Raw genomic sequence first — 18,314 nt, forward strand, 5'->3', positions numbered from 1 at the left:
CCATTGCAGACCAGCTCCGGCCTGCCACCCTATGAGAGGTGGCATGGGGCTCCCTGGGAGTGGTGCTTGGAGTGCACTGGCTGCCACCCCCTATGCCCCTAGGACTATCAAATAGTCAGGTAACCACTGAAATTTCATGCAGTTACACAACTATTTAATCACATGCTATCTAATATCCCTAGTGTGTGTGTGATGTAATTAATGTCTAGTGATATTTAGTGATACAAAACTAATCCTTCCAAGCCTATCTATATTCATTCAGCTGAAAGAAAATACATTCTCTTAATAGCACTTTCAGATCTAGAGAAGTTTAACTGTATGAACTGTAACCTGTATATGTTCAATTTTAGAATGGAAGCACGAAATGAAATGGGGCAGCATATTCATTGCTACGTCGCCACTCTTGCTGCTCATTCAAGTTTTTTTAAACGAACCAAGAGTTTTCGGCCGAGCCAGTGGGTAAAAGAACACAGTGAAAGACACCATCTCAACAGAAACAGCCTCCGTCGCCAAAATCTTACCAGGGATTGCCACTCACGGCAAATCAAGCACAATGGATTGTTTGTTCACCAGCCTTGTCAGCGTCAGTACAATTACTGAAGGCATTGAGGTTTTAATCCTGTCGGTTAATTATTCTTAGCTTTCTCTTGTTTCAGTGTGTAGATAATGAAGGTATGGTCAGCCTGAAGCTGATCATCAATCATTTGAACACATTTGTGACTAGTGTTACATTAGTTTGAAACTGTATTTACATATAGTGTATCACAACATGCCTTTATAGGTCCTAAATGGTTATCTTAAATATTTCAGTGTCTTGAAAATGAGTGTGTGAGAGTGATGGTTTTTAACTACAGTTTGACGTATGGATGGGTTTTAAAAGAAAGCTCTAACAAAGGTGGAACATGCATTCTTCAGTCATATCTCTTGTTTAATCAGAATGAAGTTACAAAATTATTGGGATCAGCCATACATTTGAATAGCCAGTAATTTTGACAGTTTTGTATGTTTGTATATACCATGTGCACAGATATACTCTTAACATAAGCATTAAAAGGCTATACTTGCCAATGGACTTGAAGTAGGAATCACTAAATTCTTAGTGAAAGAAGGATAACTCTAATTTCAATTTAGATTTTATCTACTTACATTAAACATATGTAAGTTCAATTAGAGTTGTCAAATATTTCATATAAGCAGAACAAGAGAGTTAAATGTCCAGCTGATAAGAGATAACACTGTGCCTTACATGGCGTGAAATGAAAAGTAGACTTATGGCTTAATATAGACATTTAACCCAGAGAGTCCATCAGTATTTCAATTCATACAGCCTACACTCTTTTATTCTTCCCTCTGCCCTGTTCTTCCCCTTCCCCTCCCCCCCCCTTTTTTTTAAAGGTCCATTACATAAACTAAATAAAGTTTGGGTAAGTATCTGTAGTCTGAGCCAAGAAGAAAGGGCTACAGTGATTGTCTTCTACAACAGGTCCATCCATAACTACACCTTCTGTAGAACGTATTCTGGGGGATGGTGAGTATGGATGGGCTTCCAAGCTGCTGATTACAGCCTCAAGTTGATCAATTAATTTCAAATTAATTAATTTCAAATGATTAATTTGAACCACTTGCAAACTACTGGACAGAAAACCTGTTTCCAGATTTTCACCCCTCCTAACTTTTTCCCAATGAGAGAAGGAAGTCTGAGAAACAATGAAAGACATAACATTATGTCAATACATTATGACACTACTGGTCTTCCAGAATTAAGCAGTACTAGAAGACTATATAAAATTGTAGATGCAGAGCTACATTGCTAGTAGACGTTACATTGCTCGTGCAGCATAAAAACAGAAGAATAATTGGATGTTAATTGACTAGTGGGGAAAAATACAGAACTTTAAACATCTTAATTTTTGTAAATCTTGCATGACCTTCTGGAAGAAAACATGCCTTGAAAGGTACCCAATTTAACAGTGCAGGTACTTCTAGGCAGCCACACTACAAAATCAACCATAACAGATCCTTCCTGTGAATTGAGTAAATTGGGGAATTGGGGGCGGGGGGGAGAAAGAGAGGAGAATAGTGGAGTTTTATTCTTCCTCTTTAGTTTCCAGTGTTTCATCTGCAATCACTGCTTCTCCTGCATTTGTTGCTAAGGCGCATAAATGTTGGTCACATTCAACAATGTCTTCCCAGCTGAAACGTAGAAAAGCCTCAACACTATAAGACGTGTATATGGGTGACTTGAATTTTTGTGATTAGATGAGACCAATAATGCTTAAGAATTATTTCAAACTTATGAAATGTTCTTTGATATATGGCCAGATGTTTACCTAATGCCTTACAGTAATTTTTCATTATGAGTAGCACTGCCTATAATAGATGCAGGTAAAACGCCCGTGGAAAGTCATCTTCCTAATCCTGTAGCAAATAGCTGTCTGTCTCCAATTCCCTTCAAATACTTCCATGTTTTCTGGTTTTAGTTAATAGTTTAACTACTCTGTAGATCTGTAAATGTAGTCCTATCTGTATTGCGTTTGTTTGTATTCCTATCATCTTACTGGGGTATATTCCTAGTAATGCCTGGAGGTCATATAGTCTAGCCCCCTGTGCTTAGGCTGGACCCACATATATCTAGGTCATCCCTGAAAGTGTTTAGTTTAACTTGTTCTTTAAAACTTCCAGTGATATGGAATATATAGGTTTTGCTTTTAAGTGATTATGCATGAGTCTAAGTGCTTAAAGCCAATTCAGAATGTAGAGGATTTTTGTTGATGTTCTTAACTCTTCTTTTTTTAGTGATGCATATCGAGTTTATACAGTGATCTTTTCCTGGCCTAAAGCTCAATTATTTATACAAGAATAATTTTGTAGCTTCACCAATCTCTGATTCCTAGAATTTCTCTCATTTGTTCGCTAAGATCTTAACTTCTCTTCTGGTATAATTCCTTTTCATTTCAGCTTTTTCCTTTTGTCCTTCTTTCATCTGCTTCCTCCATATACAAGTGCACATACTCACATTTTGCAGCTCAGGAGATTCCTTGTTTTAATTTTTCTCTTCCTAAATAGCTACTTTCCTTCCACTTTGATTTTCCTAAAGTTAAATGAAGGAAGATAGAATCTCCACCTCTTTGAATTGAAAGGGTTTTGTAATCCTTTAACTTTTTAGGGGGAGGTGGAAAGAGTGCATGGCTCCCAAGCATTAGAATTGGAGCCTCCTTTGTTTAGTTGGCAAGTAAATGCAATTTTAGACTGCTCCTAAAAACTGGGAGATACTAATCCTTTTATACTATATTACTGGATATCTTTCTAGTGATGAAAATTCTATATCTTTCAGGATATAAATTGTTTTGTTGCACAAAAGCTGTGCCTCTCAATTCTTACTATTGGAAACCAGGCTATTTTGTATGATATATATATACAGTACTTCATCAGTGACTTTTTGGTTAATTTTTATCTTGCATATTTATGTTACTTGTTCTGTTTTGTGCCTGGAGTTCTTGGGCAGATTTTTGTTGTTGTTCTCTAGTAGTATGTAAGTTGTGTGGCTTTTATATGGTTTTTGAACAGTAGTAAAACATATTGTTTCTTGTAAACCTGGAGGCCTTTCACTGTCTCAGATGCTGATTCATTAATTTTGTTGAAACTGTGTTTCTGTATGTATCAGTCAATAGACAGATGTGTTGTAAACAAAATTGTGCCTTCTAGGTTTAACTTCTATACCACAAACTTGAACATTCAAAAGGGAGATTTCAGAGAAGATAAATACTGTACATCAATCTATGCATATATGGCAGCTTCGTTCTGGGGCCACTTTCTCTATGTGTAGCAGTTCTTTTGATATTAAGGTTGTCTGGCTCTTTGTTTGAATAGGCAATTTGATAGAAGCTGAACAACAACAAAATACAGCACTTCGCCAAAAAGTAGCATTGCTTAACCAATGTGTATTTAAGAACACAACCTCCTGTATTTTGGTTTCATGGTGCATCTTGCACTTCATGAAGAAACAAATATGATTTTAACTACCAATAAAAATTGGCCTATTATTAAAGTGGCTTGTCTGAGTCTTTTGACGTATTCTGGTTAAATTCCAAATGTTTGAACACTAATTTGGACATTGTAACTACAAAATGACACTGTAGTTCAAAACTCTCGCTGTTCTGGGGACATAATTATAATGGACTATGTTACTCTTCTTCCGTCACTGCATCTGGTATCCAAAGTGGGAATGGCAAAGAGCAAGCAGAGTTCCAATTCTAACAATCACAGGTTCCATTTCTTTTTCTGTATGTTAGTGGCTACACGATTGTCTCTAACTCAGGGGTGGGCAAAAGGGCCTCCGTGGGTCAGATCTGGCCTGCCAAGCAGGTGGATCCAGTGCCCGAAGCCTTCGCCGCTCTACCACCGCCCTCCGAGTAGTGCATGGCGCATGATGGGGGCAGAGCGGAGAAGGCTTCACTAATTGACCTGGATGCGGGGCAGCCTCCTTCCGCCCTGCCAGGAGCACATGGTGCTTTGAAGCACTGCACACTGCTCGCGTGGTGCGGGGGAGAGTGGAGGAGGCTTTGTGCACTCCCCCGCCCCCAGGCCAAACAGAGCAGTGGGGGTGCTGCGTGAAGCTTCCTCTGCCCTGCCCCAGCCCTGCGAGGAGCCCACAGCACTTCTATCCAATCAACACACTAGTCGACTAGTCACTTCCCCACCCTTGCTGCCTCTTTCGATAGAGGCAGCAAGGGTGGGGCAAGAGGATGGGGTGCTTCATTGTGGCAGCGCTGCATGGAGCCTGGGGCCAGACCCTCGACTCCACATGGTGCCACTGTTTTGAAATGCCACGTGCAGCCCGGGGCCAGCTGGGGACTCCCCTGCTGACCCTGGGCTCCATGCGGTGCTGCCGCTTTCAAACACAGTGGGGAGCAAGGGGTCAGTGGGGGCTACTTGAGTGCCCTGCTGGCCCTGTGCTCCCCATGGTGCTCTCACCTTTGAAGTGTAGCAACAGACCTGGGGCTGTTGCTACACTTCAAAGGTGACGGTGCCCTTATTGACTAATTGAATAGTCAATGCAAATTTCAGCTACTCGATTAGCCAATTAATCAAAATTTAACATCCCTGGGGCTGGGCCTGGGCAAATAATGTAATCGTGTTGACCCTGGAATGGGAAGAGTCAATGTGCAGGTAAGAGCCAGACATTACATTTGAAGAGTCTCCAAGGTGTAGTTGTGTTAGTCTGTAGCTGCAAAAACAACGCGGAATCCTGTGGTGCCTTAAAGGTAGATGTTTTTGGGCATAAGCTTTCATGGGCAAAGACCTTGTATGCATCTGATGAAGTGGGTCTTTGCCCATGAAATCTTATGCCCAAATTAATCTGTTAGTCTTTAAAGTGATGCAGGACTCCCAAGTTCTTCATTTGAAGAGGGGTTGTCAGGGATGCAAAGGTAAATGATATGCTTCCTTTGTAAGGGTGTCTTCACTAGACTTATTATGTAAAATTAAGGTATTTCACACCTTTTGTGAAAGCAAGTGTGGCACTTCATGGACTCACTGTGCCCTATAAGTGAGGAGTGACCCCACTAACCTTTACCTTGAGTTAACTGGCAACCTGTTAATCTAAGGTAGAGTGACCCCCAACTGCCTGTAAAATTAATCCAATTTCTATATTCTGATACCTAAAGGCACTCTTCAACCTACAGTACATATTCACTGAAATCAATCATAAAAGTTTATTACACTATAGGGATTCAAAGCTAATGTAAATGTGAGTGTTGTTGTTAACTTGTGTCCTATTCCCACCCACAAGCCCTTGTCTCGTATTGGCATTTTATTCAGTTGCACTTTACCTCTGTACCCTTGATGGCCCAGCCAATTTTTCTGCTGCTAACACCACAGCTCGGTAGCTTGAAGCCAAGCTTGCCCTACTTGAGAGTGCTACTAGTTTTCTAATGCCTTCCTCCTGTATGCCCAGAAAGAACAGACAATTTTTCCTCTAATTCCCTGAGGAGGGGGGAAAAAAGAGCTGCTCAACTTACTGTAGTGGGAAAAATCCTGATAGGATTCATCCCAGAGTGCCATACATGCATGAAACAAAAACCAGGACTATCAAGACTAACAAGATGGTTTATTAGGTGATGAGCTTTCGTGGGTCAGACCCACTTCCTCAGATCAAATAGTGGAAGAAAATTGTCACAACCATATATACCAAAGGATACAATACAAAAAAATGATCTTAATGGATTGTTCACTAAGATCATTTTTTTAATTGTATCCTTTGGTATATATGGTTGTGACAGTTTTCTTCTACTATTTGATCTGAGGAAATGGGTCTGACCCACGAAAGCTCATCACCTAATAAACCATCTTGTTAGTCTTTAAAGTGCTACATAGTCCGGTGTAGCTGAAACAAAACACAGAACTAACACGGCTACATTTCTATCACTATACATGTATGAGTGCATCATCTGTGAAGACAACCAGTGTGATGTTTTCACAGTGTAGCCACTTGCACTTGATATAGGTAAACTCAAGGAAAGTAACTTGGATTAACTCTATAGAGACGACGCTCACTGTTAACCCATTCCCAGGAAAGGCAGCAACCTCTCTGGAATTACGGGGATTCCTGCACTGTCTGCTGGATTACTGGGACTCGTCCTTTTCAGAGATGGGATAGTGACTAGCTGGCCCACTGCTCTGGCCTAATATGAGCATTCCTACAAACAGGTATGTTTTACTCTTTGTATTGTTCAACCAAGTGTAAACTTCAAAAAGCTCTGTGATTGTATAAATCTTATGTATGAGAAGAATCAGGGTGTGCTTGTTTTCTCCAAGTAACTCAACAATGGCCAAACTGCTTTTCCGGGGGAGGAATCACACATTTGCTGAGAGTACAATGTTAAATGTTTTGTTCCTAAAAGGAAAAACAAACAAACTTAGAGAGTCATGAGTTTTGGAAAACAAGGAGCTATATAATGAAGCCTGTCTATAGGGAAAATTTTGCCAGTTATGCCTGTATAATTATACCCATCTAGTAAAACTTTTATAGCTATACTGATATAGCTCCCCCTGTGGACACTTTCTGGAATAAAAGTAGTAGATTTGTGTTGGTTGGTTTGTTTCACTTTGGCTTAACCCCCTTCCAAAGCAACATAAACTAAGCAGGTAAAGCCCTCCTATACCAGAACAAAGGTGTTCATAATTGTATCTATTTAAATTAACTTTATACCAATGTCATGTTTCTGTGTAGACAAATCCACAGCTATTGATATAGCTTTAATCGCCATTATATTATTTACATTATATCTCATCAATAGTTAAAACTAATGGATCCCTAATAATTATATGTTCTTATTTAGCTGTGCAGTGTGCACTTTCTTAGAGTGCAATTTTAGTGCATATTCATAACACAAGAAACAGCCATCCACTTTTTTCACACGTTATTCAATGGCACATGCAAGTGTGTATGTGAAAAAGTCATGCTGGGACATGTTTGTAATACCATGTTTGTAACACAATTAAGTTTTTCAGAATAGAGGAGACTGAACACAGGCTGAAAACCGGTGAGTAAATAAAACTTGGTTGTGATAGTCAGCCAGTATGTTGATTAAGAGTAGGACATCATCTTATCCCACCTCTGTAAGGCCCTATCTACAGTATGCACTTGGCCTAATGTGGTAGTTACCTAGCCATGTTATGGCAGGATCAGGAGAGCTGAGGAAATTCCTTTATGTTAGTCATAAGATAGCTGGGGGTGGGGAGCATGGTGAATAGGAGAGCTACTCAACAACCTTCCTCCTGGTCCAAGAGAGGGAAGCAGAGAGTAAATCTTTGGGAGCAGAGGCCAGCTCAACAATCCACCTAACCATTATGGGTACATCTACAAAGCATGTCTACAGCCAAAATAAAGCATGCAACTTGAGCTACATCAATTATGTAGCTTAAGTTAAAATAGCTTATTTCAGCTTTTGGCACTATCTACACAGCCGGAAGTCCAAGTTAGAGCACTCTTCCTCCGACTTCCCTCACTCCTCACTCCTCCAACTCAACATTATTTCAACACTATGTCGAAATAACTGCTTGCTGTGTAGACACAGACTATGTTATTCTGTTGTTCTGAAATAACGCTGCTGGGTAGACATAGCCAATGAGAACAGCAGCCACAGGGGCCAGTGAAGCAGAGACCGTCTCAACAATTCCATGGTCCTCTTGAGAGAAGCAGCCACAGAGAGTGGATTACTGGTAGTAATCTTTTTTTTTCCCATTCCATCATTTGGCAATACCATACCTTTACTGTTCCCTGAGCTTTTGTACTGTGGTGCCAAACATGCTTATGATACACTGAGTTGGGTCTATCCTGGGACCTGTCCATACCAAGCACATTCCCTAAAATGTTTCTGTTATTGCTAACAATAGTTCAGTCCCACAAAAATTAAGCGGCAGTGGGAGTCCTAGAGCAGAATAGGTAAGGACTATTGCCACCAATTTAATCATTTTACTTAAACCTGCTCAGATCAGGTCTTCACAACGTTGTTAAAAGGCCTGCAGCAGCTAGCAAAGCTGAACCCATATTAGCAACAGGGACTAGTTTTGAAAAATGTGTTTTAAAAAGAATCTGGACCACTGACTGCCATCAGGCTTTATAATACTTTCAGTTATGCCATGGGGTTAGAAAAAATAGCAGCAATAAACAACTAACTTATGCCAGGGCTCAAGGGTACTAGAACTTGAGATGCTGGGGCTTTAGCAGCAGCACCTAGCTTGAAGTGGTTGCAATCATGTTCAGGGTTTACAGATTAGTTCAATGACTCTCAGCACCCCTACTATAAAAATTGTTCCAGCAGCCCTGCTTGCCTCTCTCCGCTATATATTTTGCATCATATAGTTGCTCTGGAGCCCCTAATATAGATGCACTGCATTGGGATAAGCTGTATCTTACCCTGCTTCCCAATGCATAAGCTACTGGTATGATACCTCTATGCTAAAGGGAGTATCTCAGGCTCCCAGTCTTGCTAACGTCCATGGGACATTTTTTGACATTTCCCCTAGTTTAAATAGAGCTGGAGGTAATGTGAAAATCTCCCACTGTTGTCCAACAATAGTGACATTTCAGTGGTAGGAGTGCCAAAATAGACTCAGCGCTGGTAGTTTTATCACCCTATTGTCTAGAGCAGAGGGCCTAAGCTGTTTATACAACTTCCATCATTGCTTCAACTGGAGGCTCTGTACCAATGGCAATTTAAAGTTATTAAGCTGACTGCTCAACATTAAAAAAAATAAAACAGGGTAGTGTCTAGCATGTCCTACTTCCATTGCTGTAAAACACAAAATCAGTTACAGTACTGTAGATATGCTCATTGTGGAAAGGACCTACATTTACAATCCTTTGTTGCAATACTAGCTTTAGCCTTTCTCATCTAATATCAGTTGAGTATCTATTGTTCTTTTGAGGCTACTGAATTATATCAAACATATTACTCAGGGATTATATGGAACTTTAGCAGTACATCTCAATAGCACGTGAGTTCTTCCATCTACTTTTACTATGGACACTTACAATTTATCATTGACTATTTAAAAACTGCTCCTCTTGCCAAGCACAAATAGTAATAAAGATCAGAAAATGATCCTTAAGAACACATTTTTCTCCATTTGGCAAAATTGTTGCTTGTACTATATATTGTTTGCAGCACTCTGGTGCTGATTGTAAAGAAATGTTAAGACTTCAAATTTGTAAAATTTTAGCTTCCCTTCCCCCGTCTTCTTTCCTTTGACAGCCTCACAATCTGATATTGTATTTTATTTTATTTAAGTTGTAATTTCCTTGCGACAATAGCCTCTTTGTAAGGACTTGTGCACTGAAATGGCACAATATAAATAATATTTAACATTTAAATGTTCCTTCACATATTGAAAGTTTTGTTTTTACTTGCAATCACTTAAATCCTACTTTTTATACTTAATAAAAACATTTGTTTATTCTCAATCCCAGTGTAAATAAATGTTATGGGAGGAGAGGGGGAGCAATCACTGTGCATATCTCTCTTTCATTGATAAAGTGGTTGGACCTCCTTATGAGCTTTATCTATGTAAAAATTTACACTGGGTAAGGTAGACTTGTTTGAGATTTTGGTTCCATTTGGGTGTAGGTTTCTGGGGTACTGAGCCCTTATAACTGAGCCTTCTCAGAGGTGGACTTGTTCACTGTCTATGTTGCTCTGTTGGGGGGGCTGTTACCTCACTCAACTCTATGTCTTGCTTTGGGAGACCAGAACTTCTGTCCCCACAGGAAACGGGGGTGGGGGCCCCCAAAAGACAGGAAGGCGGGTTTCAATGCATGAGTAGTGCATCAGGGGACAACTTAGCTAGTTCTAATCCACTAAGACACTTATTACATGCCACCCTAAATAGCTGTTCTTATCTCAGGTAAACAGCTTAAAATCAGAGTTGGTCTTTACTCTGTCCTGGGCCTACAGCTTCTTCAAAGTTCTTTGTATTCTCTTAGCATGGAACAAGCAGTTTCAAAGGCCAGCTGAAGACAAAGGATTTTCCCCCAAGGAGGGAACACTTTGTTCAGCACACCTCATCCCCATGGAAAAATACCAGGTTCAAGATGGACCCCAGTACCAGGTGGCATGGTCACATATCTTTCTAGAACCAACCACAGTTTGGGATTACAGGACAAACACAGCCATTCATAGGTTTTTGGTTTAAGTACTGAGTCATTAAGTTTCTGAGCATCAATAATGGTCCTCCTTAGAATTATAAACAAATTCACACTTCATATTTCTAACTTCATATACAAGAATGATACATGCACAAAACCAGGATATGCACATTCTGCAGATTATAACATTAAGGCTGAGAATGAGTGATAGAGGTGGGATCACTTGATGATTCCCTGTCCTGTTTATTCCCTCTGGGGCTTCTGGCATTGGCCACTGTCAGCAGATAGGACACTGGGCTAGAAGCACCTTTAGTCTTACCCAGTATGCTCATTCTTATGTTCTTAAAATGGACATGCTACATGAGGTATTTTGCCTAAAGCATCTTTGTTATGCATATTCATAAGCCCATTTTCATAAATCATGGGGGATCTATGCCAGCAGAAAGTGTTCACAATTTTTTCATTGACCTGGAACTGTCTCAATGAGGGGTTGGGTTGGTATGGCTGTGTTTTTCAGGCAGGTGGATTTTTCTCACTGGAGAGGCGTAGCTATACAATGTACTTTGCTTGTGTAGTCCAGGCCTTGGAATGGGTGTACACAGCTCAATGTATGCAACCTGCCTTAAAATCATGGCATTTGCAATTTATACATCACATCGATTCAGAAACAGGGAGAGCGAGTATTTGTGATTCAGCTTTAATGCCTTCCTCTGATCCGTGCCAGTTCAAGCAAATGCATGGGTTTCTGCCCAGTAATTTAATTGCCCTCCAAGATCTACTGTACAACACCCTCCAATCCATTCATTCTTCACTCTTATCCCATGCTAGCCGTGTGGTGAGAGGTTCAAACCCTAATGGTGGTAGAAAAGGGAATCTGTCCAGCACTGCAGCATGCGTCTGTAGAGGGAATAGTGGATGGAGTCTCCTTATGTTAAATGTAGTGAGTGGAAACCTGCAGTGGGTCCCAGCCATGGTCAAGACTATGAGAGGGGAATACAGAAAAGTTTAGATTCCTTTAAATGATTATCATTTTGGAGCTTACAGTCAGCACTAAATATAGCATTTGCCACAAGGAAACATAAGTAATGAACATTAAAATAATGTCAGCCTGCCCTTGTAGAAAAAGAAACCCCATGAAACAAGGGTCCCCTTCAGCTGCAGGTTTGATAGCATTTCTGAATCAGCCTTGTCTCTCAGGAACCAGACCCATCTTGGTATAATTCCCAGCGGAAAGAACCCAGGGTGTTAGCAATGGCAAGACAACCCAGCGATTGAGCAAGTCCCTGTGAAATGAAAGTAGTACCCTGCCTGCTGCACAGTGATGATGAAGGAATTAGATATTTGCAAAGTATTTTGATCATGAAAAGCATTCAGTATTTTATTCTATGTACTTATTTTCAGCAGCATAGAACTTCCTGTCAAAACTACATCTTGAACTGAAATTCCTCATGCTTAGCCATAGCTCAGAGGTGAATATATACTAGAAAATTAGTTCTCTCCTTTCTGAGTGAGTGTGAGAACACATGCAGTGTTAGGTGAGAAGAGTGTCAATACTCTATTATTAACAGATGGGGCTCCTATTCTAGGGATGCAGAGGAACCCTTCCAGGAGGTGTATAGAAATGGGTGCCTTCCAAGTAGGCTGAGGAGTCATTTGGAGGAGAAACTGAGAATAACAAGAATGGGTTTGTGGTGCCATTAACTTTATTAGTATTAAAGGCAAAAGACCAGACTTTCAGCCACACAGAGACATGGGTGAGACTATCTAATAGAGCCAACTTCTTTCACTGTAATTGAGACCTGAAGCAAAAGAAACTGGTTTTTCCTCTAAGCTAAAAGTGTTTTATCCTGAGCAAAGGTCAAGGGATCCAAATGTATCTATCTAGATAAAGAAGAAAAGTGACACTATTAAGAATCAATGAACTGTGGCTCTTTGGTTTGACTTACAAAGCCACATTGCCTTGGTGGAGTCTAGCTGAATTAAAGCTACTGTGTTAAAGGGAGTGTGCTTTGCCTACATTAGAGTGTTAAAATGCAGTAGTTAGCGTGTTAACACTAATGTTACAAAATCCTTGCCTAGATTAGGCTGGTAGCTGTCTGTGCCTACTAGTAGTAGGCATGACAATGTTTATTTTTAAATAATCAGTAATTAAATAGTTAACAATGGCATTTTATTTTCTCATCTCTACTTTTCAATATTAACTCCATTAAAATGAATAGAGGGAATTCATATCTCACCTGCATTGCTTCTAGGCTGCTTACAGACATTAATAGTAAACCCTGAATTTTTTCCTTTTATTTACTTTGAAAGCTTTCTTTTTAATTAGAATGACAGGAAACGTAACTTGTCAAAAATGAAAACTTAGATCCTGTGGCCAGTTTTGTAGAATTATAAAAGAGATTGGCCTTGAGTATCTATCACATACTACTGTTAGTTTTGGTTTTGTGTCAGTGGATAGAAATCTAGGCACCATTGTACTAGACATTGTGCACACTGAAAAGATAGCCTCTGCCCCAAAGAGCTTACAATATATTGAAATAGTCTGTTTGCCAATGAAACTACATAACATCTTAGCCTTTGGAATGTTATACTGCTTTTTATTAGTCTTTGAAATAGCAAAGGAATAAAAACTGCATATATTTGAACTTCTTCTCATGCCTTTAGGGTAGCAGAAAATTATAGGTAACTTTATGTGATCCACTATGGTGGGCAGAGAGTGGAAGGAAGAGGAACCAGAAGTGTTTAGAGAGGTGAAAAGAGTAGAGACAACAATCCATTGGAAGGGGGTGCCAGCAGCTTTGTCTACACACGCAGCTTGCACTATCATAACCAAAATGATTTTAAATTGTGATTATGTAAACCAGTACAAACCCTGTGCAACATGCTCTAATAGGCTTATTGTTGCTTTATATTGAATTAAGGTAAATTGGTTTATAGCTGCTTTATTGTAATTTCAGAACATCTGTACAAGAGTTTGCATTGGTTAACTAAATCTGATGTTAAAATGCTAAACTTTTTGTGTTTAGACAAGGCTTAAGACACAGAAGGTGGAAGAGAGCAGTAGGAAGACAAGAAAAATAGTTGGTAGAATACTAAAAATTCAGATCCTCTTAAACCATGTAAAAAGTTGAATATCTTTACATTTATGGGAGTTCTGTTTGAAGAAACTATAACCACTCAAGGTTTAGATCACCACCCCAAACTCTGTGGAATTTAGACCTAGAAACTCTTTTTAAAATACATGAAAATGTTTTATGGAAACATTTTGGGAACTTCTGCACTTTAAATGCCCACCATTCCAACTGAGTGACTTGGAAAAGTCTGCAAAAACAAGGAGTTCTGTGGCACCTTAAAGATTAATGGATTTATTTAGATATAAACTTCTGTGGGTAAAAACCACTTCATCAGATGCATGGGAGTGGAAATCAGAGGTGGGAAGATGTATAAAATATGTACTAGCATATCAAAAGGGAGTAACTTATCACGTAGGTAAAGGACTAGTTTTTAACACGGCCAATTCAGTTAGGGTGGATGTGGCTCACTTCCAGCAGTTGATGAGGAGGTGTGAATACCATGAGAGGGGAAACTGCCTTTGTAGTAAGAGAACCATTCTAAGTCCTTATTTAGTCCTAATTTGATTGTCAGATTTGCAAATGAATTGCAGCTCTGCTGTTTCTCTTTTAGTCTGGTTTTGAAGTTTCTTGGAAAAGGATGGCTACTTTTAAATCTGTTACTGACTTTCCAGGGAGGTTGAAGTGTTTCTTACTGGTTTTTGTATGTAACCTTTCCTGATGTCTGGTTTGTGTCCATTTATCCTTTGGTGCAGAGACTGACCGGCTTAGCCAATATACATGGCAGAGGGGAATTGCTGGCCCATGATGGTATATATCACATCAGTACATGTGTGTGTAGATGATGTGGTGGGTCATGTAAAGTTGTCACTTGTATAGATATGTGGACAGAGTTGGCAAAAGGGTTTGTTTCAGGGATAGGTTCCGGGGTTACTGTTTCTGTGGTGTGGAGAGTCTGTTGTTGAGTATTTGCTTCAGGATGGGGACTGTCTGTAGGCAAGGACTGGCTTGTCTCGTATGATCTGTGAGACTGAGGGACCATTTGCCAGGATAGGCTATAGTTTGTCAATGATGTGCTGGAAGGGTTTTAGCTGGGAGATGATATAGCCAGTGGTGTTCTGTTGTTTTCCTTATTGGGCCTGTCCTGGAGTAGGTCACTCCTGGGTACTCATCTGGCTCTAAGGATGTTAAGTATCAACTAAATGACTAATCGTGTACTTGATGCAAATTGTATCTAGTACACAATTAGTAAGGGAACTATTTGACTACTCTTTTACATAGTTAGCTCTGTCAGTCAATCTGCTTCTTCACTTTCTCGAGTGGGTATTTTTAATTTTAAGAATGCTTAATTAAAATCTTGTAGATGTTTGTCTCTGTCTGAGGGATTGGAACAGATGTCATTTTATTTGAAGGCTCGGCTGTAGACAAATGAATCATGTGATGTGTTCTGAATGGAAGCTAGAGGCATGTAGGTAAGAATAGTGGCCAATAGGTTTCCAGTATAGGGTGGTGTTTGTGACCATGATTTATTTGCACTGTACAGGTTGAACCTTTCTAGTCTGGCAACATCCATGGTCCGACATGATTTTAGTTAGCTGAATGTCCACTTACCATGGGTGTGGCCGAGCTTCCTGCAGTCCCATAAAGTTTTACAGCCACCAATCCTGACACTCAGGGCTCGTCTACACTGGCCCCTTTTCCGAAAGGGGCATGCTAATTTCACAGGTCGTAATAGGGAAATCCGCGGGGGATTTAAATATCCCCCGCGGCATTTAAATAAAAATGTCCGCCGCTTTTTTCCGGCTTTTAGAAAAGCCGGAAAAGAGCGTCTTCACTGGCCTCGATCCTCCGGAAAAAGGCCCTTTTCCGGAGGATCGGGGCCAGTGTAGACGCTCTTTTCCGGCTTTTCTAAAAGCCGGAAAAAAGGGGCGGACATTTTTATTTAAATGCCGCGGGGGATATTTAAATCCCCCGCGGATTTCCCTATTACGATCTGTGAAATTAGCATGCCCCTTTCGGAAAAGGGGCCAGTGTAGACGTAGCCTCAGTGTTCTGTGCAATTTAGCTCTAATATACCCCTAAAAGCCCAGTAAGCAGTGGAAATGTTGGTAATGCTGCTAGACAATATTGACCTCTTGTGGTTTGGCAAATTCTCTAGTTTGGCACCAGTCAGGTCCCAAGCATGCCAGACTAGAGTCTCAACTTGTAGTGTCCTAGAAGTTGTTGATCTCTTATGTGGACTAGTCCAGGCTGAAGCTGATGGTGGGGTGGAAATTGTTGAAATCCTGGTGGAATTTTTCCAGGGCCTCCTTCTTGAGGGTCCATGTGTGAAGATGTCATCAATGTAGTGGAAGTAGAAAAGGGATTCTAGGGGATGAGCAGGGGAAGCATTGTTCCAGGTACCGTACTTTAGCGAATATAACCCGCGGGTTATGCAAAGTTTTACATGCCCCCCTGTGGGCTATACTCGTCCATGTGTAATACAGGGTTTTTTTGTTTTTTTTTACTGAAAGGAAGACAATACTGACTCTTACTTGAGAAAAGCAGCATATTTTAATTTAATAATAGAGGCAGTTATATTAAAATTCATTAAAATACATTAAAATTCATTAGTTTTCAAGCTCTGCGTCTTCCTTTCTCCACTCCCGAACAGACTTTTCGTTCACAGAGTATTTTCTCCCTGCAGCTCTGTTTCCATTGTCCTTTGCAAATGCCACTACACACAATTTAAAATTGGCTGGGTAGGATTTGTGCTTAGGCATGTTTAAAAGGTTTAAAAAGTTTAGAATGCAAGTTAAAATTACTGAAGGAATAAATTAATCGAAAAGTGGTGTGGCTCAAAGGGGTTATATACCAGAGATAAGGGTTGTAGCCTACTTAGTGCTCTGCGTTATCAGCTGCAGCTCATTAACACTTGATTACAGGTGCTTTGCATTAACATTACCCGTGGTTCATCTCCCGCAGGCTATACACATGCGCAGGGTATACAAGACTTTTTTTACTCAATCAGGGAAAACCGCAGGTTATACACAGGTGCGAGTAATATTCGTGCGCGGGTTATATGTGCTAATTTACAGTAAGCCATAGAAATATTGGCATACCGTGGGACCATACAGATACTGTGGGGCCAGCAGTGCTGCTGATTTGAAGGTATAAATTGTCTCCAAATCTGAAATGGTTGCAGATGAGAACAAAGTCACAGAACTCAGCCATCAGGTGTGCCATGCCATCATCTGGGGTATAGTTTCTCACAGCTTGTAGTCCATTCTCATGTGGAATATTGTTGTAGAGAGCTTCTACATCCAGGGTGACTAGGATGGTGTTTTCAGGAAGATCACTGATGAACTATAGTTTCCTCAAGAAGTCAATGGTGTCTTGAAGATAGCTAGGAGTGCTGGTAATGTAGGGTCTGAGGAGAGAGAGTCAGGTTATACCTGGATAATCCTGCAGTGAGAGTGCCAATGCCTGAGATGATGGGGCATTCAGGATTTCCAGGTTTATGGATCTTAGGTAGGGATAGAGTCAGGGCTCGAGGGATGTGTCTGTGTAGATTTGGTGCCATGCTATTGCAGGGAGTTTCTTGAGCAAATGGTGTCATTTCTTTTGGAACTCTTCAATGGGATCAAAGGATAGAATATAATGTTGGAGGGTTGCCTGACAGCCTCCCATTCGTAATCTGACCTATTCATGATGACTGCAGCATCCCCTTCTTCAGCCTCTTTGATTGTAATGTTGGAGTTATTTCTGAGACTGTGGATAGCATTGCGTTCCATGTGGCTGAGGTGATGGGGCATGTGACGTTGTTTGTTCACAATTTCAGCCTGTGCATGTCTGTGGAAGCACTCTATGTAGAAGTCCAGACTATCTTTTTGACCATTGGGAAGAGTCCATGCAGAATTCTTCTTCTTTTAGTGTTGGTAGGAGGGATTCTGTAGGTCAATGGAATATTCAGTGGCGTATTGGAGATATTCCTTGAGTTGGAGATGGGGAATATAGGCTTCCAGATCACTGTGGAACTATATCATGTGCAAGGAGGTGGTGAGGCTAAAAGGGAGTCCCTGAGATAGCCTGGGAGACGAGTCTGTCCTAAGTGTGTAGGGGGATAGACTAATCATGTTATTGGATGAGTTAAGGGTATCACTGTTGTAGTCCTCTGTGGCATGTAGGAGTTTAGATAGTTTAATGTCCTTTTTCTTCTATAGAAAAGTAAAGTGTATGTTGTAAATGGCTTGTCTTGTTTTTGTAAAGTTCAGCTGTGCAGAAGGTTGTTTTTTCATGAGTCTCCAGTTTTGAGAGCACATTCTTGATCATCTCCTGCTTGCTGTACAGGATGTTGATTAGGTAGTTCCTCAATTTCTTTGGAAATGTGTGGTACAGTCTCTCACCATAGTTCATATAATATGTTGATTGTAATAGATTTGGGTATGATGTTATGATGTCCATCTGTTTGTACTTGGAGAGGAAGATGATGTCTGTCTCTCTGTGCAAGCTTCTTCATGAAGTTGATGGATTTCCTCGTCATATGGCTAAATTCAGTGCCTTGCATGCTGACCAGTCTCAGAAAGGTAGCTGTGTTAGACTGTATCTGCAAAAAA

General features: G+C 40.4%; 1 protein-coding gene across 10 annotated transcripts in view; it reads left to right on the forward strand.

Moving 5' to 3' along the window:
* Positions 1-4,048, forward strand: part of LOC106732738 (tumor protein p53-inducible nuclear protein 1) — a 61,002-nt gene extending 56,954 nt beyond the window's left edge. For 9 of the 10 annotated variants that reach the window (XM_075920351.1, XM_075920350.1, XM_075920352.1 and 6 more), the window contains one exon: positions 351-4,048. In XM_075920351.1, the coding sequence (XP_075776466.1) occupies positions 351-600 (250 nt within the window). In that variant the 3' untranslated portion in view covers positions 601-4,048. The remainder of the gene's footprint in view (positions 1-350) is intronic. The other variant, XM_075920358.1, reaches the window with a different exon arrangement.
* Positions 4,049-18,314: the final 14,266 nt, after the last annotated feature.

This window comes from Pelodiscus sinensis, chromosome 2 (assembly GCF_049634645.1).
Source record: "Pelodiscus sinensis isolate JC-2024 chromosome 2, ASM4963464v1, whole genome shotgun sequence".
In the NCBI taxonomy this organism is placed as follows: Eukaryota; Metazoa; Chordata; order Testudines; family Trionychidae; genus Pelodiscus; species Pelodiscus sinensis.